Source organism: Thermobia domestica, chromosome 3 (assembly GCF_964235325.1).
Source record: "Thermobia domestica chromosome 3, izTheDome1.hap1.1, whole genome shotgun sequence".
Lineage (NCBI taxonomy): Eukaryota > Metazoa > Arthropoda > Insecta > Zygentoma > Lepismatidae > Thermobia > Thermobia domestica.
The window spans coordinates 18,913,793-18,938,917 of record NC_137456.1 but is presented as its reverse complement, the minus strand read 5'-3'; the positions used below and the strand labels follow the sequence as shown (position 1 = coordinate 18,938,917).

The 25,125-nt window shown below is 36.4% G+C and overlaps 1 protein-coding gene across 1 annotated transcript; it reads left to right on the top strand.

Annotated features, from left to right (window-relative positions):
* Window positions 1-1,128: 1,128 nt before the first annotated feature.
* Lst8 (MTOR associated protein, LST8) lies at window positions 1,129-24,078 on the top strand. The gene is made up of 8 exons (XM_081750532.1): window positions 1,129-1,307; window positions 3,285-3,427; window positions 8,331-8,382; window positions 8,807-8,969; window positions 12,521-12,671; window positions 14,751-14,953; window positions 19,926-20,068; window positions 23,517-24,078. The coding sequence occupies exons 2-8, from the start codon at window positions 3,305-3,307 to the stop codon at window positions 23,630-23,632; spliced, it is 951 nt and encodes a 316-aa protein (XP_081606658.1). The 5' UTR covers window positions 1,129-1,307; window positions 3,285-3,304; the 3' UTR covers window positions 23,633-24,078.
* Window positions 24,079-25,125: the final 1,047 nt, after the last annotated feature.

Genomic DNA, 25,125 nt, shown 5'->3' with positions numbered 1-25,125 from the left:
TTCACTCACGGGGCGAGCTTTCTTGCTAAGGGGCCCTCTGTATTCTAGCTTTTCTGTTTGTTTCTGCTAGCTGCTGTCGGCCCTGGTGGCCGAGTGAGCTAGCGTAACATGTTAGTAAGGAAAATCGTTTTTGGCGTGGGTTCAAACACAGCCTCCTGCCTAAGGAAATTTTTTTATTTTAATTTTTTTATAACACTTCTTTTGTTAAAATAATATTCAGCGACTGATTTAACGATTATTTTTTTAAAAAAAGCTTTCATTAAAATAAGTTTGCCGTTGTACTATACAGATCCATAGCAAAAGTAGTAGTAGTAATAGTAGGTGACGTCTTGGGTACGTGGCCAATAAGAATGCTACTTCAGCCATGTTTTGGCTTAACCTCTTGGGATCGGCGAAAATGTAATCTGGGGTAGAATGTCCTCCGCTCTTTCCCTTTCTTTGGTTGTCTGAGTTCAAAATTGTAACCTATGGCGGGAGGCGTAAACATAGTGTTACCCGTAGCACTATGTTTCTGAGTTGATACATAGAATAAAGGAAGAACAAAATACTTCCTTATTATATTATTTTAGTTCTTATTAATATGAAAAATCTTAGAAGTATCCTACTATTCTAAGAAGTATAAAAAATAAAAAAGGGAAAGGTAGAAAAAAGATAATAATGTTTAAGCCGTGTCAAAATACAATGAGAAAATGAAAATGAAATATTTGAGTTTTACGTCCCACGGTTATGCCGGTTAGGCTAAAGGAGACGGTGATGATGAAAAATGAATGAAATGGTGGAATGAAGAAAGTGGGAGGAAACGGGAGAACCCCGAGAAAACCCACGCACACGGTGTTTGTCCACCACAAAGTTCACTTGGTGGGAGCAGGGTTTGAACTCAAAATGCAATGCGAGTTTGTAGTCATTCATTCTACTTACACCTCCACGGATACTTCATTGGATCAGCTTCCTACATTTTACCATACATTGAGATTTTTAGGCGTAGCGCGTCCCTTCGAGCCTTAAAAGAAGAATTTTTCTTTTATTTCTGTATATGAGTAGGGAGCTTTTGCGTTGCTTTGGTGTGCAAAATTTTACAAGAACTTATGTGGAATGTGGCCCCTAGTTGATCCGTATTGCAAGAGATAATATATGACTGAACAGTGTATAAAACAATCGGAGGTGAATGGTTGCCTGAGGATTTCGTGGTTTTCGATAAAATATACATACTTGCGATTTATTGAATATCGCAATGAAAGTACAGTGAATTAGTAAACATTACCACTAATATGATAGAGTAGTTGCTGAATCTGTGGTAAATATAACAGGTAAAGTTTGAAATATGGTCATACCGCCCCCCCTTTTGTTTTTGTATTTACATATAAAATTGTATGTTTACTTGACTACGTTCATGATACAATTTAATTATCAAAAGTTTGATGTGAGTAAAATTTAATTTCTTTAAACCCACTTTATTTGGCATCTGATCACGCGTAGTTTAGTCACTAATACTCTTGTGGCGCGAATAGTCCCAGGTTCGATTCCCGGTTGAGCCATTCTGTCATAAAAGTGTAATTTTTTCAGTCCAGCTATTCTGAGTAAGGTTTGCTTCATTTACACGAGGCCAATACCGCAATAGCACCTTTTGTTTTCAGGGCGCTTTCATCGTTTCTGTTTTTTTCTTCCTTCGTATTTCCCGCGGGGAGTGTGATCGCCGATGGATGTCATCCCTCATACGTTAGGGTTAATATGACCATAGCTATCGTAACCTCAAAAATTTAATCCTGATCCTAATCCGGTCGGTATCCCCGTACTGGTTTAATTTTGGCGCACCACTATAAAGAATTGTTGAAAAATTATAATTCTTTTACTCATTTCGGTTATACTTAAGGAGCCGCGCTTCCCATTTAGGAAAGAACGAGAAACGCCATACTTTTAGGAATTATTCATTAAGTATCTAGCATGTTAAAAAGTAGGTAACAGAGTGAGTTCTAATTAGTTAATTAGTGATTCGAAATCAAAGAAGATGTGTGTGTATTCCGCTCTCGTTGTGTTTTGAAGTTTGTTTTGCCCTTGTACATAATGTATGAGTATGTGTGGGGGCAATTGAATGCATATCGCATGTTCCGTGCACGTGGATACTTCTTACTGTTGCACTAGCTACAAAATTGATTCTATTTGATATACAAGTGGTAATAAAACACATCAGAAACCCAGATCTCGCTGTATTCTCACTCCATATTGGAGTGTGAATACAAAATGATCTTTGTTTCTTATGTGTTGTATTACCACTTGTACATCAAATAGAATCAATTTTCTAGGTAGTGCAACAGTAAGAAGTATCCTCGTGCACCGGAGATAAGAAGTAGCTGTTCTTAAGAATTACCTCTAACCGAGTTAGGGTAGGGCAAAGCTCATGGGCTCATGCAGGTTTGCGTCCGAAGAGAGCAGGCGCGGAAGCGAGGATAGTGAAATAAAGTGGGTTTTGGCACTACATTCAAATGAGAACGATCAGTTATATGAGTGTAGATATTCTTTTATAAGCATGCTCTCTTCTCTAACGTAAAGGAAACCTTATTAGGTAGTTATACTCAGGTAGAGAATGCTTTTGGTTCCCTTGTGGGTCAGACGAGAACTACAAGCGTATCACGTATAGCACTCTTTACGCTTAGGTTACTACAGTTGTAATCCTATCCACTTGCCTTACATATTCCTCTTTCTTTATAGAGTAATGGTTTCTTGGGTAATGGTATATACATTTTCAATTATTTCTCTCCTCAAAAATGAACTACCACTAGAATACCAAAAATAATGTATGCTTCAGTAGTATGTAATTCTCCAAAGAGAAGCACTGCACTCTGTACACACATCTCAACAGCTTCCCATGTTTAGCCATTTTCTTTTAAGACGCTGAGTTACAGTAGTTGTCACACTCGAATCTTGAGGAATTAATTCTCTGTGTTATACAGAAGACGTGATAGACCCAGATTCTTAAACTGCTCGTGTTTAAAACCTTTTAGCAGATTAGGAATGAATCCGCATGATGTGCATCATGATCACAAAATATATTGTTTTCTTTGAGAGTAGTAAAAGGTATACTAGCGTAGAGTATCATTTAGAGTGTACAGATTTTGTACTATAAGTGCCAACCAAATTTCCAGTTTTATTACGTAATAGAGAAATAATTTAAGAACATAGATGTTATTATTTTTTGTATTACCTGTTTACATCTCTTTACGGGTTCTAATGTTATAACGAAATTTGTTATTTAATATATATTTTCTGTAGCTTTGTCTTCTTTTCAGCTACTTGTAGTCGTTCCGTCATGGGGGATGGAAGTGGTGGAGGAGAACGAGTGATTCTTGCTACTGGAGGCTATGATCATACTATCAAGTTATGGCAGGCGCATACCGGCGTATGTCAACGAACTGTGCAGCACACAGATTCAGTATCCTTGATTGATAATATTAAGATCTCTCTGAGTAACATAAAAATTGACATTGACACTGGTATAGTAATCGCATAGGCTAAATATATGAGGGATATTTATTATAAAGTAGAAAGAATACAGTAACACACAAGAGGTCTGGCGAGTGAATTAGTCTTTTTTGTACGATCCAAAGTTACATACTTATGCCATCGATGTACTAAATGTGGGTGAAAGTTCTGTAACTGGCTTGTCCAGGGAGTCTTTCGCTTTAGAAATAACATCTTCGTTATCGAAACTCCTTTTATGCAGAGATTTCTATAATTCTTGAAAAGGGAGAAGTCGATTGTCACCTTCGCATTTGCACTCGAGCAAATGAAAGGGTGCATATTATATCGGTTGCTCATATGGCGCGTGGAGTATTAATGGTGGTTTCGTTTATGGAATTAATAATCAGAATTTGTAAATGTTTCTTATATTAAGAAAAACTGATGTACAGATAATACTTACAAGTAAGGGGAAAAAAGGCTAGATGCTCAACTTAAGGTCCATTGCGCCAGCCGTACTTCTTTACTCGTGTGGTCTAAATAATTACTGTATAACACCGAACGTAACTCTCTCTGCACTAGAAGTTCCATGACTGTCTTCCGGTTGTAGCCTCTGCCGATCCTTGCTCCATTTGGCCTTGGCCTTCGGTGCAGCTGCTGCTGTTGTACTGGAGATTACTGGAAACGAAGAAGACTACTCTTACTCTCTTTCGTGATTCTATAGCCCCTTGGCCGATCTCTGTGCTGCCATCTGCCGGAAAAAGCTGAGGAACTCTCCAAAGACAATCAAGAAAAGACAAGACGATGTGGTGGCTGTCTACCACACGATAGATGCGATAAGGAATGAATGAATAATTGTATTTTACTGAAAACGTCAATATCGAGGCTATTTGTCCACGTGACGTGTGATAAGATTTGATTTGATTTTCAGTTCAACGTCTCTTTCAGCAGCGAGGCCTTATGAGACGTGAACCTACAGCTTAACGTGGGATCCGAACTACTTGAGCTCCCGCCGGGAATCGAACTCGGGTCTCCGATGCCAAATGCGCGTACCCTAACTGCTTAGCCACGAGGGAGCCCCATGCGATAAGAAAAACAATATATACACAGGGTGGTTCCAAAGTCCCGTACCACCCCTTTTAAAATCCGCATGAATGTATTTATATTGAACTTGATATAGGAAATATACAACAGGGCTAGAGGCACATCTTTTGAATGATAGTTCGCGGACGGCCGCCACATTGAATTTCATTTTTTTTTTTCAAACGATAGGTGGGTCATGTGATACATGACCTTAGGCTACAATTTGCTCAGAATGCCAAATATGAAATCAGATTTCAAGTATCTTTATTTGGTGAAGAGTTATGGACAACGAGAATTGATGTTTATCTGTTACACAATGTGCTCCACATGTGACACAGAGTGACGTTGTGGATAACGCTGATTGAATCGGCTACTACTGCACGGGCACCTCTCCCATCTCACAATTTGACGATCTGGATGCATTTCTGGATGTTATTAACGGCATGGTTCATCACCTGCAAAAAGAGGAACAGTCACTTATAAAGAGGAATAACTTCTCACCTAATACAGATACGTGAAACATGATTTCAGATTTGACATCCTGAGCAAATTCTAGCGTAAGGTAATGTATCATATGACCTACCTATTGTTTGAAACTAAAAATTGAAATTCAAGATGGCGGCCGTTCACGAACCATCATCCAAAAGGTGTGCCCCTAGTCCTATTGTATATTTCCTACATCAAGTTCAATATAAATACATCCATACGGATTTTGAAACGGGTGGTAAGGGACTTTCGAAACATCCTATATATATATATATATATATATAATTTACGTAAACAATATGAAAACTTTAACGTATTATGATAGAGGCAAAGTCCGGAAATATTTATTAAAACTGCATTTATGTCAGCTACCCCAAAAACTAATCAAATTATAATTCAGGTGTGAGTTTGTGGGTAAAAATATATTGCTAACCTCTTTTCAGAAAACTAACTGTCTTTGTAGAGCTATATTCCGTTGCTTACCTTTTCCTTTATATCATAATTCATGTAATTCCCGTAGTCTTTCAAATATTTTTTTTCTTGTGCCTATATACTTCTCTTTTTATGTACTGAACTCTTTCTATCATATGAAACTAGCGATTGAGAACACTGGTAAATAAAATTCAACTGTGATTTAAAAAAATGAATTAAGTGTTTCTATTAGTTTTTGAGCTGCTGAACTTGGAGCTTGAACCCTTAGTTTAGAAAAATGTCAGTAATAGTGAAACAAACGAAAAGAATAAAGTTTGATTGATTGGTTGTCTCTATAGCCTTGTTGTAACAACGAGATATGAAAAGTAACAGAGGTATGAAAAGTACTATAGAATGAAAACTGTGACGTAACATAGTATTAGTCCTTCTAAAAATTACTTTTTAAAAAAAGAAAGAAAATTTTAGAGTTTCACTTAAAAAGGAAGCTTCTGCTCCTACCCTAATTACTTTAGATTCATGGCTCGTGCATCATTAACCTTGTAATGATTCGTGCTTTCAAATGATAGTCGCATCATACACATGCTTCGCAATCCATAAATTCGAGGTATTTCTGAGAAAATGGCACTGTATTCAGTCCAAGTGCAGTTGGGGAACATGACATGTAATAGCGAGGACGTCAGATCTTATACGGGCTGTATGAGTAACAGTTGAGTACGGAATAAGTAAGACACAAAACCTCAGCGCATCCAGATGTGTGGACTACTCCATCTGTGAAATCGTGCAGGCACAGGCTTTCTAAGGACCAGTATTAAAAATGTACCGTCGTTACACGGATTCGGGCAAAACCACCGCTGCCAGGTCAACTGTCATAGTGTACGACATATTGATGACAGGGGTGTCGGCTAGCTTGGATGGTCAGAGCGGATAGAGAGGCCACAGTGCAGAAGATCATTCATCAATTAATGCTGGACATGAACGACGTGTGAGCAACCATACCATCCAGAATCACCATCTCGTCATGGGGTATAGAACCAGGCATCTCATCAGCCCTTGCCACTTCAGCTTAACACCCGCCACAAGGCACAATAACACATGGGCAAAGGAACACCACCATTGGACACTTGCAGTATGTAAAAAAAGAGGTATACCAGTTAGTACACGCCGATCGGCAGGTACAAGTGCGTCCTTAACCACATGAAACAATGGGTCCCTTTAGCCAACAGAATACAGTTCAAGCCGGTGGTGGTTGCATGAACTCCGTTTACGTGGGATGAAATGGAATCCCAGCTATATCTGACAACGTTCCTCACCGATGAACGTTACAGGAACCCGCTGAAAGATCATCTTCACACTTTTGTTTACTTTGAACACACTGCAGGCGACTTGTACCAACAGCAAGACAATCCTCGAGACTGTAGTTTCTCAGTTGCGGCTTACTGGTTCGATGAGTATTCCACGGATGAAGATGCTTGCCTGGCCCCTGGAAATATATAAACTGGAGATCTGTAAGTCGGGATTTAGAAAACCTGGAAAAGTCAGGGAATTCGTGCTCGCCAAGTAAGTGGGAACATAACCTGATGAAAATATATGTAAAATTTATATAATACAATATAGAACTGACATATATAAAATACTACCTAGTTTATTCTCGTCCACCTTAGTAATGTTTCTCCATTGCTGATGTTTTATTGAAATTGTTCAATATACTCACATCATACGCCCCTCAGATTTACTGGATAGAAATCCAGGTAGCTATGCGAGAAATGCAGTTTCAGAGACATGTTGCATCCATGCTTTTCATATCTGTTCAGTAAATTGTCTCCTTAATTCATGAATCGTAACACATGCGTGTGGTATTATTCGACAACCTGAGGACAGTGACGTACTAGTTACGAACCTACGATAATTAGGATACGACCAGGAATGTATTTTTTTACATTTCAAAATGTAGTAATGTATTTTGAAAAGAATGCTGTTTCCACACCTACTAACTGTACCGTACTTCAATGAAATTGACAGAGACATAGTTCAAAACATGTGATAATGTTTGAGTTCTTGGTGTAGATATATCACACTGGGGATCCACTAGCGCGCCCAGATTCCTAACAGTATTTTTTTTTCGGGAAATTTCCCGAATTTTTCCAGATCATCTCAATTTATGGATCGTGAGATATGTGAGAATTGTACATATTTAAAACGATTAAAATAATGTTGTTTTGTACTCCCGGCTTTTTTTACTTCGAAGATCTAACCAAAATTTGATTCAGTGGCACAGTGGTAGAACACTCACCTGCAGTGGCGTATTTGTGATTTTGTTTCGGGAGGGGGGCTTTGGCTGTAAATGAAAATTCTGCTAGATATTTTATTTACTTTACTATAGTAAGTAAGATTTCGGGGAGCTTAAGCCCGGAAGCCCCCCCCCCCTTAAATACGCCACTGCTCAGCTGTCATGTAAAGGATCCCATAGGCGGTAGACATCTTGGATTTTCTCGAGATTCTTTTGTTTCCTCCCACAGTTTCATTCCACCAATTCTTCCATAATGATTCACTTTCATCAGTCATCAATCTCTATTAGACTATCAGGTGAATAATCGAGAAACATAGACATTTCATTTTCCTTTCAAAGTTTCACGTTTAAATTTAGTTATAAGTTTGTTTTTAATGAGGTGGTGCAGGTTCCTACATGCCTTTACGACAACATTTTAGATCCAATGCAGCCACTTAAGGTTTATCCGAAAATTCCTATATGTTTTGTGTGTGTCACAGGTTTCACCAAAATAATAATAATAAAATAACATTCTAATACAGGAACTAACTAAAAGTTTTATGTGGTTTCAGTTTCTAACCCTTTTTTAAATTCCTTAACCTTTCCACAGCAAGTGAATGCGCTCGATGTGACTCCGGATAAGCAACTAATAGCAGCTGCAGGTAAAGAGACTCTCCATTTTTGTTAGATGCTTAAATAAAAATAACATCTGACTAAACAAACACTTTATTAACAATCTATATTACAATTTCGGTAATAATATGCCATTGCCTTCATCAAAGACAATGTGTCCTGATGAAGGCAATGAGATATTCCCGAAATTGCATCATATATTAGATAACTTTTTTGAATAAGCCAGTGAGATAATGCTAAAATTGTAACAAAGATTATTAATAACTGTTTGCGTAGTCAGATTTTATTTTTTATTTAAGTTTATACTTAGTTCTAGAGCAAGAATAAGCAATATTAATGGTAGAATCTACTAAAGTTCTTTCGTTCTTTATTTTTTAAGATGCATTTTTATTCGTAAATTGTATCGGAAAGAAGTGTCAAAAGATTTATATATTTTTAAAAATTCTTTTGTAGGATATCAACACATCCGCATGTATGATTTAACGAATAACAACCCGAATCCTGTTATAAACTACGAAGGCGTTCCCAAGAATGTTACTGCTGTGGGGTTCCAAGAGGAAGGGAAGTGGATGTTTACTGGAGGAGAGGATTGCAGTGCACGAATATGGGATCTCAGGTGGGATACACTTCCTATATATTATGTAATGATTTTAAAAAAATGTACCATAATTATAAAAAAAAAAAAAAAAATTGTCTTTGAAATTAAAATTAAACCACTTAGCACATTGACTTGGGGCCTAGATGGTGCCTAGATCAGCTAGGTGAGGCGTGATCAGCATATAGGCTCCAATCGCAGTTATTTGTGGGTTTTTAGGCTGGGATTCAGTATCTCTTAACTCAAACAATTTTCAATAATTACGACATGATGCTTGATCAACATCGAAATTCTGTGGCTTCACCATGGTTCGAATCCGAAATCACTTGGCTGCACGAAAGCAGTATCTTTTACACTATAGAATCAGAATTATGAGGTGACATGGATTTCATACGGTAGCATCCCTTCTTGCACGCAAGCTTTGTGCAGAAAGGAAATTATCTCATGTTTTGAAAATGAAGACGATTTATTAATACCAGATATTTTTTTTTTTTTTTTGCGAATACTTAATATTGTAAGGTTTCACGTGCTAGTGTTTATAAACAATCACACGTGCTCCTGTTTGTAAACATCAATCACATGTATTTACGTTGGAGTACTACGCCTCACGTTGGATTACTACAAGAAGCAGACGACGGCTACAAGTCATATGACGACATGAGAGCAGCAGCAGCACCGCCGCTGGGAGTGCCTATATAGTGAAGAGGATTCGACGGACAGTCACCAGTCTTCGATTGGTCTCTCCTCCTCTAGCTTGTCTGGAGCTGTAGGAGAAACTCAACGTCAAAGCCTCTAGTATGCTGCCGGACACTTGGCTTTTCTTCCACCTGACTTGGCTTGCTCGGAGCTTTGTTGGAATTCCAACCACAGTTGCTTAGTCTGTTTCGGGCTCCGTGACTCTTAACCACCACACTGCTTGCTGCGGAGCTTTGGGGTTTCCTACACTACTCTACCTAGGTTGCCCAAAGTTCTGTAGAGATCCTGATTCAAAGCTGCAAGGTCTTGGGCTACCTTTTTTACTACGCATTAGTAAAAATTGTGTTGTAGATTTCTGTAAATACTGTTGTTCTTAGAGGATTTTTATAATAAACGGTAGTGGAAGTCGATTCCGGATTCTGATTTACTCTACCTACCCCTTCAAAGGGAAGAACTTTTACAATATAATATCGACTTTTTATTTATTTTTTCTTTTTAACTAAAGTTACTTTGAAACATCTTTTAGTTAGGATTATTTTCCCCTTTTGTTTTGTGACTGTTTTCCATCTTGTGCAATAAGGGAGAAAGAAAGAACTAAAAAGTACGATTCATGAGAGTGTGGTTACTTTCAGGAGAGTTGTTGTTGAACATGCTTTTAAAGGTGAGGTTAATTTATGTCCTTGTCGCTTTAACAAATTTTAAGCTGTGAAATAAACCTAATTTGTAAGTCTTAAAGAACAATCACAAAAGGGTCTTTCCTAGTAAGATAGTGAAATCGGCCCTTGATCCAAATTGGGTCGCTGTTGATTCAAAAGATTACCCTTGACCTAAAAGTACCTCAAAAGCAATTTTAACCTCCTCCTCTTACCGAATTATCGTATCATACATGCTCAAAATTGAATATTTTTTTTAAAAATTTTGGTGGAGGTGGTCGAAAAACTTAGAAAGTTTTACAGATTGTAGATACTATCTAGATGTAAATGTGCAAATTTTTTTTTCAAAACCATCGATGCGTATTTTCTTTTGCGTGTTGAAAATTTCAAACAAAATGTAGAAAAAAATGGGGGAGACACGTCGCTGATTTTTTGGGAGTGATTAAGGAAAGTGAATGATGATGGAAGAATTGGTGGAATGAGAATATGGGAGGTCCCGAGACACGATTACGATGTTGTCCACCACAAACTAACTTAACTGGAATCGAACCAGGGACTTGCCGCGTCAGAGGTAAGCGCTCTAGAGACCTAGACGCAGATGGGAGGACAATATTAAGATGGTTTTCGCAGAAATAGGAATACAAAGTAGAAACTGGATCCAGTTGGGTAAGGAAAGAAGTCTATGGAGAGCTTTTATAAATGCAGCATTCAACCTTCGAGTTCCACAGGCCATAGAGTTAATTAATTAGAGGGTGAAGTCACTTCTTACCTTACTAATTTTATTCCTAGTCGATAGCATAATTACGAATCCTCAAACAAAGTATATGGATTCCTAATTAAAATAGAATGTAATTTTTTGAAATTTATCTTGGAAAATTATTGGGATCAAAGATGATCTAAGTTTTCTGAATACTAGTTTTGAAGTGCTAGGACACATGAAGATCCAGTAGTAAATTACCTTTAAAAGTAACAAGGACATAGAAATCACTACTGCAGCCTGACAGTTTTGATCTTGGGTTATCAGTTCAAATATCCTGTTACTTCTTTTGTTGAACGGGTATTTTATAAACACTTACCTCTAAGCGTACTAAAGTTTTGTAGAAGTTACAAATTGTTTCAGTTCGTCAGTTTATTGTTGTCAATTCCTCAGTATCAATGGAAAACTATTTGAATCAGTAGTTTTAAAATGATCATGAATCAGAAAAGTAAAATAGTGAGAAAATAAATAAATAAAAAACTTTAATTTTTGAAAATTCTGATAGACATGAAATGATCGACCTGCGTTTGAAAAAGTAGAGTTTTCTTGTCATTGTACGAAGTGAACAACTTGGTCTTCCAAAATAAATAAATAAAAAGTTGGACTAAAGCAAAATCGCCATTTTCTGACTCATAACCTTTTTAAAACTACTGATTCATTTAATCTGCTGATTCCATTCGAACTGCAAATTCAGGTGCTTTTTTCAATAGTTCTGAAGATTATTCTATCTATTATCTGCGGAATCACAATATTTTACGTCTTGAGAACTTTAGATTGATTAAACTAAGTTTAGATTTAGTGAGGAGGTTGACAGTCGTTCGACAAAACTGTTTCGACGTCCGTCAGTAATTTTAACAAAATCATAGACTCTCACGTTGGGGTTCTGGCGACCTCCCTAATTATCACAGAGTCATGATTCATACACCATTGGAAAGCTTATGGACCGCAGATTCCAATGAGGGAATATTTATGCAATTCCCGCCATATTCGTAGAAGAAGAAGGAGAGGAAACAAAACTGTTCTGAAAATGTAAATTAATCAAATTCCCCTCCCCCTTTTCCTCCCCATATAAGCAACAAGTACACATACAGATTATTATCATGTAGTGGCCTACTTTATTGTTTCACATATCAATTTTTGTGAGTGTACCTCCAAGGTGGGCATATCCCCCAAAAATACCTGTTGAAAGAAAAACAAAAAACGATCTTTACCTTGCTCCCCATCCCGCTGTGGGACCCCCACATACGTAAAATGCTCACCGGCAGAAAGCTACATCCTTCAGAAATACATAGGTTTAAAAATCAAACATCGTGCCTTAATTAGGGGCTGAGTTATTGAGGTTTAAATCCCGGACGCAGCAGATACGTCAGTGGGCGGTTAAAGGTTAAAGCTTTCTACAATTTTTTAGGACTGTTATAAGTAAGTTGTTAACTATCCTGATACTTTGTTTAATGTGTTGTTTCTAGATCTCGAAATCTTCAGTGCCAGAGGATATTCCAAGTGTCGGCGCCTGTGAACTGCGTATATTTACATCCAAATCAGGCCGAGTTAGTTGTTGGTGATCAGAGCGGAGTGATACACTTGTGGGATCTTAAGACCGATCACAACGAACAGCTGGTATGCAAACTAGTGTCCGTTTCTCGAAATTTGTATTTGCAGTCGAGTACAATTTTATGTTATTGTTAGTATATATGTATGTATGTATATATCCTGGATATCATATTCCTATTATTCTGTGTTATATTTCTTAATTGTATTATTTCATTTTTTGAAGGTATTGTTTATAACCAGGGTGTCTACTGAGTTTCATTTTCAAAATTCCAGTATATTCAGTATAACTACCAGCAAACTTCCAGGACCTAATACAACGAATTTTTAAAGTTCTTTAGGGATAATCGCCCTCTTGATGATTTCAGGTTTGTAATTATTTTACCATCAAAAGAATATTTTTTAAATAAATATAATTAGCCTTGATTTTTTGAAATACAATGATTTTTTTAAACATTTTTTAAAGGACCTCCCAACTCCCCTCACAGCCCTCCACTCCACCCATTGCTTTAAATGTCTAATTACAAAATGTACACAACTCTTGCTTTGGAAAATTTTACGGTCTCAGTGGATACAAAATTGTTTCTAAGACCATTAAAAGAATTACAAAAAACAAGTATTCTTGACAAATGATCAGTTTCACGATTTTTCCAGTATGTGGATCAAAATTCCAGTTACATTTCCAGTATTAAAATTAAATTCCAGTATTTCCAGTATCAGTAGACACCCTGATAACGTACTGTTATCGAAGCAGAAGCGAATGCACTAGGGGGCAAAAAATTCGATAGGACAGCGTGTCAGGATTGTAAGAGCACTTAGATGTACAGTATACAGCAGGGGTACAGTATACCTTTTTCATATTCATATTTCAAGACAAAAATGTTTTTGAACACCCATGTTTTGTCACTGTGATATTGGCAGCTTATGCTGCTTTTGTTGTCTTTTCAGCTGGGTCGTATTTTCCGATAATTAAATCCAGTCAGGATTGCCATTACTAACCACTTCATATTATTCTTCCATTACCTTCTCGGTATGTGGGGCCACAGTAGCTCAGTGGTCCAGTGCTTACCTTTGGTGTGAGAAATTCCTAATTCAATCCTCGGCTACGCAAGTTTGTGGTAGACAACATAAGTGTCGGTGTGTTTTCTCGTGGTTGTCCCGTGGGACGTAAAACGACAATTCAATTTATTTTTCTGCTTAGCAGAGTTCTTCCCACCTACTTTCCAGTCAACAACAAATTTTCATAATATTAAAAGTAATCAAATCAATACAATAAGAAGAACAGATAATAAAACATTTAAATATGTAGAAACTGCTATCTTTCTCGGAGTTAAAATATTTAATAACTTCAAGTGAGAACCACATATAGAACATGTAAGAAGTAAGTTAAGCAAACTGTGTTATGCAGTTAGATATATAAGAAATACGATTAATGTAAAGACAGATAAGTGTATATATTACTCAAATTTTTATTCTATTTTATATTAAAATATGGTTTGGTGTTCTGGGAAAATACACCTAAAATATGGTCATCCTTAGGCTACAGAAGAAAGTGGTAAGGATACTTGCAGGAGAAGAATGGAACTCTCCTTGCAGAAATGTTTTTAAGGAACTTGAAATAATGACTCTTCCCTCAATGTATTTGTTCGAAATATTAATATATTTAAAAAAAAATATAGTAGTGAATTTATTGTTAAGAAAGACATTCACTTGCAGACACAGAACATCAGTTACTCACAAAAGTACTCTATCCTGTATAAAAAATCAAGTCCCTGTGAACAGCTTTAGAATCAAGCTTAATAGGTACTTGATAGAACAATTCTTTTACTCTGTGGAAGAATATTTTCAAAATATTTTCAATTCATATTCGTAAAATTAAATGTATAATAAGATAAATTAGTGAATCTAGAAGAATCCATATGTAATTATTGTACATTGACAATAAATTGACATGTCAAATTCCGTTGTATGACGATGAACAGATGCAATAAATTATGATTATGAACCCCTTACCAACATTATGGGGCACATTGTCATTCGTCTTTGTCCCTATATAATTTGAGTGCTAGTTACAGAAGAACTAAATATCTATTTTTAATTAAATCATGTTCCAGTAGTAGTCTTTTAATATTTATGTTTCTTTTGTAGATTCCTGAAGCAGAAGCGTCGATTCAGGATATAGCGATTGACCCAGAGGGGTCGTATATGGCTGCCGTAAATAACAAGGGTCACTGCTATATTTGGAGTCTTTCCGGTGGAATCGGCGAAGAACCTACAAAGCTGAATCCAAAGCACAAAATTGAAGCGCATAAACGTTACGCTTTAAAATGCAGATTCAGTCCTGATTCGACGTAAGTTTATTCGTAAATTCTATCCATGAAACGGCAAAACAGCGTTTTACTATATTATTATATATGAAAGCTTATGTAATAATGAAATGTTCTTAAACTTCCCTGATTCCAGTTCATTCCATGTGTTCTTAAGAATTTTTTGTTCTGGAAGCTACGATTGCTTGAGCAAAAAAGGAATACTGGTGATTCCTGTTAATATGAGCTTTCCAATATTTTCTCTCGTAGTTTTTGTAATCCTTAAATGTTTCATTTTACATACTCCCGGAGAAAGTGTGCAAATGCTTCTAGACGAAACCTTCAGAATATTATTGAAATTCAGATTTATAGAAAATCCCATACATAGTAATCATTAAAGACCAGAAGTTATGGCAAAATAAAACACCAGAAATGACAGGCAAAATGGCAAAATAAATTACCAAAATTGCTGTAAAAATTGCAAAATAAATTTCAAAAATGTGGTAGAAATGAGCATATTCGTATTACTTTTAAGACTTCGCCTTACGAGGGAAGGACACGAAATCACTCAGAGATAATTGCACCAAATTTGGTGTAGGAGTAGGTAATGGGAATAGAAAAGAACGTGTGGAATCATTCGTTTTGCAGGCATTCGGAATCAGAAATAATGGGCCTTACAGTTCAGGAGAAGTATGGCCTCTCAATCAATGTTGATGAAACAGAACCTTTCCTCGCTGTTACGACCAATGCAAAAGAAGTTAAATGAAGTAGAATGAAAACAGAAAAGATGAGCTGAACAGAAAATGCGCCAATGTCTGACCTCAGTCGCACCAGGAGAATGCCGAGATATCTGTTTCAGACATCTGTCTCATCTGTTTCAGACAACGTGTGTGATTTTCTTTAGCATATTTAGTTTTTGAATACAGTTCCTGGTACTGTGTATGCCTGTTTTACTTTTTAATGCGTCTGTTAACAATTGTTTCATTATGTCAAGAAACAGTATATAACTCACTGTACGGTATATTAAGGTTAACTACGGTATTTTCTAATCTTGTTGAGACCAATTTGGAAGATAACTTTACAAACATGGCATGTGTGTAGACAGTCAAGACGTTCTGTCTCATGTGTGCTAGGCAACAGAAGTGAAACGCTCGTGTTCATTTTGTGTTCACACTATTAAAGTGCAGTGTTTGTGAAACCGGTGTGAGTTATATTTGGAGACTTGAACGCGGTTGCTACGAGGCTGTTTCTGTCCAATACATTTTGCTGCTTTCTAGTGGTGATTAGACCAAATTCAAATATCTCCTTTATCCTTTGCATTAACATATGTGTGTTAATGAACAATCTTGTATGTATTCAAACTGTTATTTTTATAATGGCCGTTCACAGTTGTTCCCATTTTAAACATCGCTAATCCCGAAATATGTATTTAAATTTGCTTCACAAACACACAATAATTTAATTTTGGTGGGCGCCACGTCGTAGATATCAAACACAAGTACTAATGAAATCAGTTAATATTGGCGGGTTCAAACGTTTAATACTTGTGTACTGACAGCGTCTTATCATTTCGGTCCCTTCCCTGAAAAACTTCTGGCGACGCCCATGATTAATTTCTGTATATATTTTCTTTATTTTTAAAATAATATAATTTCATTAAGCTAACTAGTGATGCATACCCAATTGGTAACGGCAAGGGCAGGACAGTTGATAGAATTAGGATCCCGGCATTCGTCTGGTGGGACTGGAGGCGGACATTGGCGCATTTTCTGTTTAGCTCTTTTTTTTCTTTTTCATTTTACTTTATTTAACTTCTTCTGCATTGGTCACAACAACAAATAAAGGCTCCGTCTCATCAATATCTGATTGACAGGCCATACTTCAGAACTGTAGGGTCCATTATTTATGATTCCGAACGCCTGCGAAACGAATGGTTCCACACTTTCTTTTCTATTCCCATTACCTATTCCTACACCAAGTTTTGTGCAATTATCTCTGAGTGACATCACGTCCTTCCCTTGTTAGTTAAACTAATAACTACGCAGATTATTAAAATTAGAAGCAAAATAATGATGAATAAAATAATCATTTGCAAGTATTACTAATTTAATTCCTGATCTTGAAATTATGAGAAAACAGGATATATATCAAATTAAAAGAAGAGGTACATAGTACATAAATATTAGCAGTTTTTGTAGCACAGGAAAAGTTTAACAGAAATAAGCTTATGTGTGCGTCTATGAAAAAGAAATATCTAACAAATGATCAGAGATAAGCCTATCTTAGCTATCGGGAAAGCAGTCCTGGTACACAGCACATAGTTCACTTCTTGTTACATGAAAACTTTTTTTTTTCTTTTTTAAATTTTTAACTGTAAGGTTATATCGCGTGTCTGCTAAGATTCGTTTGAGACGCGAAAACGACCTTTCAGCATCTATTGATGTGAGACGAGCATATTTAAAGCACGCGAAAAAAATGGGCTTCAAACCCATATCAACTGTGCTCTCACCATCCAAAACTTTAGCATAGTGAGAGAGGAACAGTAACTGACAGAACAGCACCAACAAACAAACAAAATTCCTTTAACTGGAGAAATCATTTGTCATCGCAGCATCTGCTATCTTTTATTCTTTCCAGGAATTTGTGGGACTCAGTTGGTCAATAATTCAGCCCCTAGGGCGAAGCAGCTAGAAACCTTAAATTCCTTATCTCACTGAAAAGAACTCCCTCGTGGCTAAGCGATTAGCGTATGCGCCTTTGGCGTGGGAGATCCGGGTTCGATTCCCGGCGGAAGCTCATGTGTTTTGGATTCCACGTTAATCAGTAGGTCCATGTCTCATATAGCCTCGCTGCTGTAACTAAAATAAACTCAACTCACAGTGTGACAATTCGTTCTGCTCTATCAGTGTTAGCAACATCACATGCATTTCCCAATGCAAGGAAAAATTAAAAAGAAGAGGCAGTCAGGAAATGGAAAATATGGCAATTAATTTAAGAAATTGCATTTATCAAAGTTTAAAGAAAAATGGAAAAATATGGCATTTTGCCATAACTTCCACTCTTTAGTAATCATTCTGATGAAATTCAGAAAAATCGTTTGAAAAATCGACATGAAGATAGGAGAAAGAAAAAAAAATAACTTCTGTGAAACGAGATTTCTTTTTAATTTTGCATTTTTCGATTTGAAGCTTTAAAGTTCAGATCTAAGTTTCTGTACATTTTTATAAGCAGAAATTTTTTATTTATGACGTGTAGTATTATGAAAATGTAACTATAATAGAACTAGAATACGCTTAGTAAGTGTTAAATTGTTATTTTCAAGTACTATAGTGTTTCTGAATGATCAGCAAGCTTTCGATTCCAATTTTTGTTTCTTTTACGGACTAAGAAAGATTGGTTTTTAAAGTGAAGGCAAGAAAATCGGAATGCGCGAAAGGTTAATAACTTGATGTAAAATTGTACATGTCTTCATTTCTTTAAGGTTTTAACTGCCACAATGATTTTTTTTTTTTACTAAAACAATTGATTACATAGTGTGTTGCCAGATATTGTATTATGGATAATTCTGTTTAACGTTTATTACAAGTTTAAGTTTCTTAATTGCGGAAAGAAGTCAAATAAAGTGTTTTCAGATATTATACGAAGGATGATCACTCCATAGCAGAACATGCCGCGATCCGCGATATGATCACAGGAAATTTGCCGCACCTGTACAGAAAAATTGCCAGAAAAAAAAAAAGAAAAAGAAAACGAACAGAAAAGTATGAAAACATGAAAACATGCCTGCTGTGTGTAGATGTCTTAAATGCACAGACGACTCGCATAAATATAGTTTGAACTGATTTTTACGTCGCGTAAAACATATTTTTCACATGTGTTTCTTCTGCGGAAATTTTTTTACTTACAAAAGCTCATCGCAGAAAGACAAAGAAAGTTTTGCCATCGGGGCTGATCAGAAAGTAAAGTTCCAACGCTTGCAGTGAAACGTGTATACATTATTTCATACAATCAATACAGCCAATAGATAGTACATACATTAGTTATTTTTCGACATAGTCTTCACATTGGTTGAGGCACTTATCACATCGAGGGATCAGTTTGAAGATTCCCTCCTGTTAAAGTTATGTCCTAGCGTGTTCAACCATGGTGTCACGAAGTGTTTCACCTCCTCGTCTGACGCAAAGCGACGGCTTCCTATGTGCTCCTTCAAGTGCGGGAACAGGTGAAACTCACTTGGAGCGAGGTCCGGGTTGTAGGAAGGGTCTTGGATCAGCTGCTCGTCTGTGACGTTTTCTCTACCAGCTGCAAATTTTTGACACCATTCTGCGACATGTTGACGAGACATCACAGTCTCTACGTAAACCTCTTCCAGCTGTCGGTGAATTTCAGCTGAGATTAAATGTTTCGCCCACAGAAATCGAATAACTGAGCGCACTTCTTCGCCAGATCAGTTTTCCAAACGAGTCGCCATTTGTGTTTACATACAGCTAGGACCATAGGTGGCAAGTGGCTAAAACTGCACAGTTGCTGACTGCATGTATTAAAATTACCACCCACTCCTCATTTCTCTATAACAGACGAAACTTCAGAAATATCGGCCTTGTAATCTTAGTTTCTGATCCTCCTTCGTATTATGAAAAATTCTGTTTAACGTTGATTATAAGTGTAATTCTTAATTGCGGGGACTAGTCATTATGCATTGATTTTTAAAGCAAATCTTGATTAAAAGTGTTTTGCGAAAGTTTCATTAGGTCCACACCACATCAGGTTTACGATGGGACGTTAATTGTGAGCATGCGCGGAGCGTAAATTTCTTGGGGAAACCAAGATTGCTATCACATGTACACTCTTCCCCACGCGCTTTCTAAAAATATCAAACCCCCTATTTTACAGACTCCCTTTTCTGATATTTTGTCAATATTAGGAAGCTCGTGGGAGGAAATGTATAAAGAAGCGTAATTTAAGTGTCCAGTCTTATTTAGAAGGAAACTGACATGTTTCTTAATTTATTTGATAGGCTTCTTGTAACTACCTCAGCAGACCAAACGGCACGGATATGGAAAACAGCGGACTTTTCGTTAGTTCAGGAATTGAAACACGAGTTGCAGAGATGGGTATGGAACGTGGCGTTCAGTGCTGATTCTCAGTATATTATAACAGGTTAGTAGGTAGCCATTTTCACTTGTTATGCAAGCCACCTCATTAAAAGTTGTGCCCTGTGTAGAAATGTGCTTTGACGTAACTGTTCATTGCCGAAACAGAATTGAATGACTTCTACTTACGTTTCAGGAACTGCATTAATCTATATGATATGCAAAAGTCGTAATTTTTAATCCTGCAATTAGGGGAGCATTCCGACGACTATTAGTTCCAAAAAGATGGCGCATCACCCTATTTGTACAGGAAATCAGATGTTTCTTCAATGAGGATCTGTCGTACGCTGGATTGGTCCGTGCTACTGACAACGTTCAATCATATCAAAACTGGTCACCCAGGTCGTCCTACTTTACTTCGTGCAATTTTTCTTGTGAGGGCATGGGAAGGATACCAATGCCACAAGCTATGTCAGGTTGCAATGTCGTATACAGAGTGATTATAATTAAAATCCCACTTTCAAAATGCTGTAGAAAAAGATCCATTGGTCAGAATGACTTCAAATTTGAGGTGAGGTGAGGTGATTTTGAGTTTTACGTCCCGTTCAGCAGCGAGGCTATATGAGACGTGGACCTACTGATTAACGTGGAATCCGAACCACATGAGCTCCTGCCGGGAATCGAACCCGGGTCTCCCACGCCAAAGGCGCGTACGCTAACCGCTTAGCCACGAAGGAGCTCTGACTTCAAATTTGAGCTGAACATATTTGGAGAAGGGACAAACTACGGCATAAGTAAAAAGTTCCATACTGTATTAATAGATGGCGTTGTAAGCGGCATACCGAAAGTGGATTCGGTAACAAGTGCTATTTTTAATCGAAATACGGCGGCTTTGGCATGAGTTGCACATTAAACCAACTGTACTGTTCAGTGTGCATGATTGTTTAGGTTTTGTGACGAAAGAAATAACTTCCAAGTCATTCAACAGTTGTGGTACTGTTAGTGAAAGCCCATCCACTATGGCAAGGTCGTACCACATTGGATGGGAAAAATCGGTTTTTAATTGTCCTTGGGCTAAAAACCGCATAAAAAGCACATACTGATTCGGTGGATGGGCTTTCACTAATAGTGCCACAACTGTTGAATAACTTGCAAGTCATTTTTTTTTTTTTTCGTCACAAGACCGAAACCATCATGCACATTCAACAGTACAGTTGGTTCAATGTGCAACTCATGCCAAAGCTGTCGTATTTCGATTCAAATGTCATTTGTAACTGAATCCACTTTAGTTATGCCATTTATTGATACACTTTGGAACTTTTTTTTCTTATGCCATACCGTTTCCCATTTCTTCAAGTATATTCAGTTCAAATTTGAAGTCATTCTATTTTTTTTTTTTTTTTACAGCATTTTGAAAATGGGACTTTATTTATAATCACCCTGTATTTACTTCCATCGAATCCGTATATATAGACATGCTAGTCGATGTATGACAAAAATTTGACTGTCTTCCGGATATGAATCGCGTAACACGATGCTTCCATATTATATATGTAGTATTTCTTATACACCGCATAAATTTTGAGATTTTTCCAATGCATTTTTCAAATATAAATAGTTTCCTTATGGTGTTTGTGTAGAATTGTTTCATTAATTTATATTTTCTTTGTATTAAAAATTTCAAACGTCAAGCCACTTAATATATAATTTAGTGCTAGAAGCAGCTTGTAAATTTAAAAGTTAATACAAAATTGCGACAAGCACTTGATATATTTTACATCTTTAAGGAGTACAATTTCTACAAAAAGAAGAGATCAGATAATGAAACTAGCATTTTCCTATCTACCTTTTGTTGATACTTGACACACACCCTGCCGCAAATGGCTTAATTATGAGCGGTTCTTGATTTTAAAGGAATGTAAGAATAGAATTGATGTGATGCTCATATGCATCTGGTAAATTAAGATTGCTGCTCTACGAAGAAAGTAAATGTCGACTGAAAGCAGGAAATTCGTGTTACTATTCAGTTCAAAATCTTTTGTTCTGTTGAGAAATTTGAAGCTTAAAATGTATAAAACGATAATCATGCCTGTTGCCTATGGTTGCGAAACGTGGTCGCTTACTCTGAGGGAAGAACACAGGCTGAAAATATGTGAGAATAAAATCCTGAAACGAATATTCGGACCCAAGGGAAACGGGAATGGGGAATAGCGGAAACTTCATAACGAGGAACTGCATAATTTATACCATTTATCAAACATTGTTAGGGTCATCAAATCTAGGAGGCTTAGGTAGGCAGGTCATGTAGCCAGAATGGAAAAGAGTAGGAACGCTTTGAAAATTTTGACTGGCAATCCAATCAGAAAACGACCATTAGGAAGACCTAGGCGCAAATAGGAGGAGAATATTAAGATGGATCTAGGAATACAAAGTAGAAACTGGATCCAGTTGGCTAAGTATAGAAATCAATGGAGAGCTTTTGTGAACGCGGCATTGAACCTCTGGGTCCTATAAGCCATAGAATTAGTTAGCTGTCGGAATTGATAGTATTGTAAGGTGATTAGCTTCATTTGAGGCTAAATTTGTGTTACGTAGGTTGGACCCAAAGCAGCCAACATTGCGGAGGATATCAGTGTCACGTATGTATAGTAGCTTCTGTTATCAAACTAGCTCTGCAGTTGTGTTTAATTTATGTTTGCTCTGAAAGTGAAGTGACAGTACTGAGAAAATAACGATAAAATGTGTAACGTGTATAACTTAATATTTGAAATGTAATTTTTGTTTTCATGTAATAAATTTATTTATTTATTTATGTATATTTAATGTGTATTTATACACATATTTATGTATAAATGTATGTATATTTACACAAGATGCTTACAAGATCAAGAGAAGAGTTTCATGTAGTTATTTGGAATTGAATATGCGTAACATTGGCAAACAAAACTGAGCCAGTCCAAAAATGTTTTATTAGGCTACTATGGCATAAAATGAATAGAGATTACTACTCACGTAGTTATGAATATTGGAAATAATTTTCAGGATTAGAGGCATTAAGTGACAGGAGAACACTTATGGAAAGAGATTGTATTCAGGAAATACTAGACAATAGATATCATAGTGAATACTGCTTGCGTAATATAGTTATAAGGATACCAATATATAATACGAGAAATGGATCAATATTAATGCCTTTGAATCCAAAATGTGTAATTTTAAGAATTACCAATTCTTTTAATTTATTTTTATCAGTACAGAAGCATGAATTTTCGAGTTTGACAAATATTATTTGTAGTATCTTTCACGATGTATCTGTTTTGAGACTAAAAATGTTTGGTATTAATTTCACAAGGAATTATTAATCGATGCTATTTTATTTTATCATTATGTTTTATTGTTTCAGTAGGTAGGTTACATTGTATCCAATGTGTGTTTATTTTTGTCTGATAAGGTGCTGTATTTTTGCCGTTAGGCCGTTCATAGCACAGAAATAAATATTATTATTTCATTTCCAGCATCTTCTGATGGCACGGCTCGATTGTGGAATGTGGAAACAGCGACTGTAGAACGAGAATACAACGGACATCAGAAAGCAATCACCGCTCTCGCTTTCAGGGATGAAATTTTGTGAGAGTGAAGGATATTATATTTAGAAAACGATCGGTAGAACAAAAGGACAGAAAATAAATACATTCCTATTGAGAATATGGACATATAGTAGTGATGATGTTGATATTAATGATTGATAAATTTATTTTATCATGGATATGACTGAAGAAAATGTTAATAATAATCCTGACATAGTGTTTATTTGTACTTCGGAAAGCGAATGAGCAGTTAATGTTTTCATTATTAAGAAAGTTTTCCTATTTTCGTGTTTATGAATATAAGTATGCTTACATTTGTTAATGTACTACGATATGTAATGTCAGACATTTATGGAACCAAAGCCGAAGATCCAAGCAGAAATGCAAAAATTAAGCCTAAGTCCTGTTGCTTCTGCTGATGATATGTTATTATTTTGTACATATATTTCTGCTGTGTTGAATGTACGTATATTTAATAAGTTAAAGACAATTTGTGTATTTTTCTTTATTTGAAACTAACATATGCTCCTGCGTGTTACGTGGACAACATTTATAATTTCTTCCTCTCCCTGCGTCGCTTAAACCCCTTATACCCCCCTTAGGGGCTGCATTTCGAAAAAATCCCGTTATTATCTACAAAGTTAAAGGTAAGAAATTAGCACACGCGTAATAGTTGGCGAACGATTACAGCCTAAAGTGCAAGAAGAACATTTATGCAAAATTTCAAAATTCTACGCGTGATAGTTTCAGTTTGTAGCGAATGGCAAAAAATCATTCAAGTCTTCGTATTCCTTTAGGGGCCTCATTTTGCAAAATACTGTCTCGTCTGCAGCGTAAAAATTAAGGCGAAGATCCGTACGAAATTTCAAGATACTTTAACTCGCTAAGTTTTGCAGATCTCTCTCGCGAAGAAAGAAGAAAAAAAAAAAAAAACTTTATTCCTCTCCCCGCTTAGGGGCCCCATTTCGCAAAATAATGTTTTATCTTCAGCTTAAAAGCTCAAAGGAAACATTTGCACCAAATTTTAAGATTTAAACCTCAATAGTTTCAAAGATTAAAAAATAATTAAAATTTATAAAAAATCAAGCCCCTTGTCTTTCTTCAGGGGTCGCATTTCAAAAAGCCTTACCTTATCTGCGGGTTAAGGTGAAAGGAGGACATTAATGTAAAATTTCAAGTCACTATGCCTAATAGTTTTTAAAATCTAGCAAATGAAATAATAAATAATTTAAGCCCCATTACTCTCCCTTAGAGGCCCCATTTCAAAAAGTCCCGTCTTAATTTCAGTCTAGAGTGCAAGAAAAAAAAAATATACAAAAACTCAAAATTTTACGCCTGATAGTTTCGGAGATTTGACGAACGGCAAAAATAATAATTCAAATCCCATTATCCTCCCTTAGGGATCACATTTCGAAAAATCCCATCTTATCTACAGTCTAAGGAGAACATTTATACAAAATTTGAAGATTCTAAGCATAATAGTGTCTGAGATCTGTTGATGAATGAATCAGTAAGTCCGTCAGTGGGTTTACTCTTT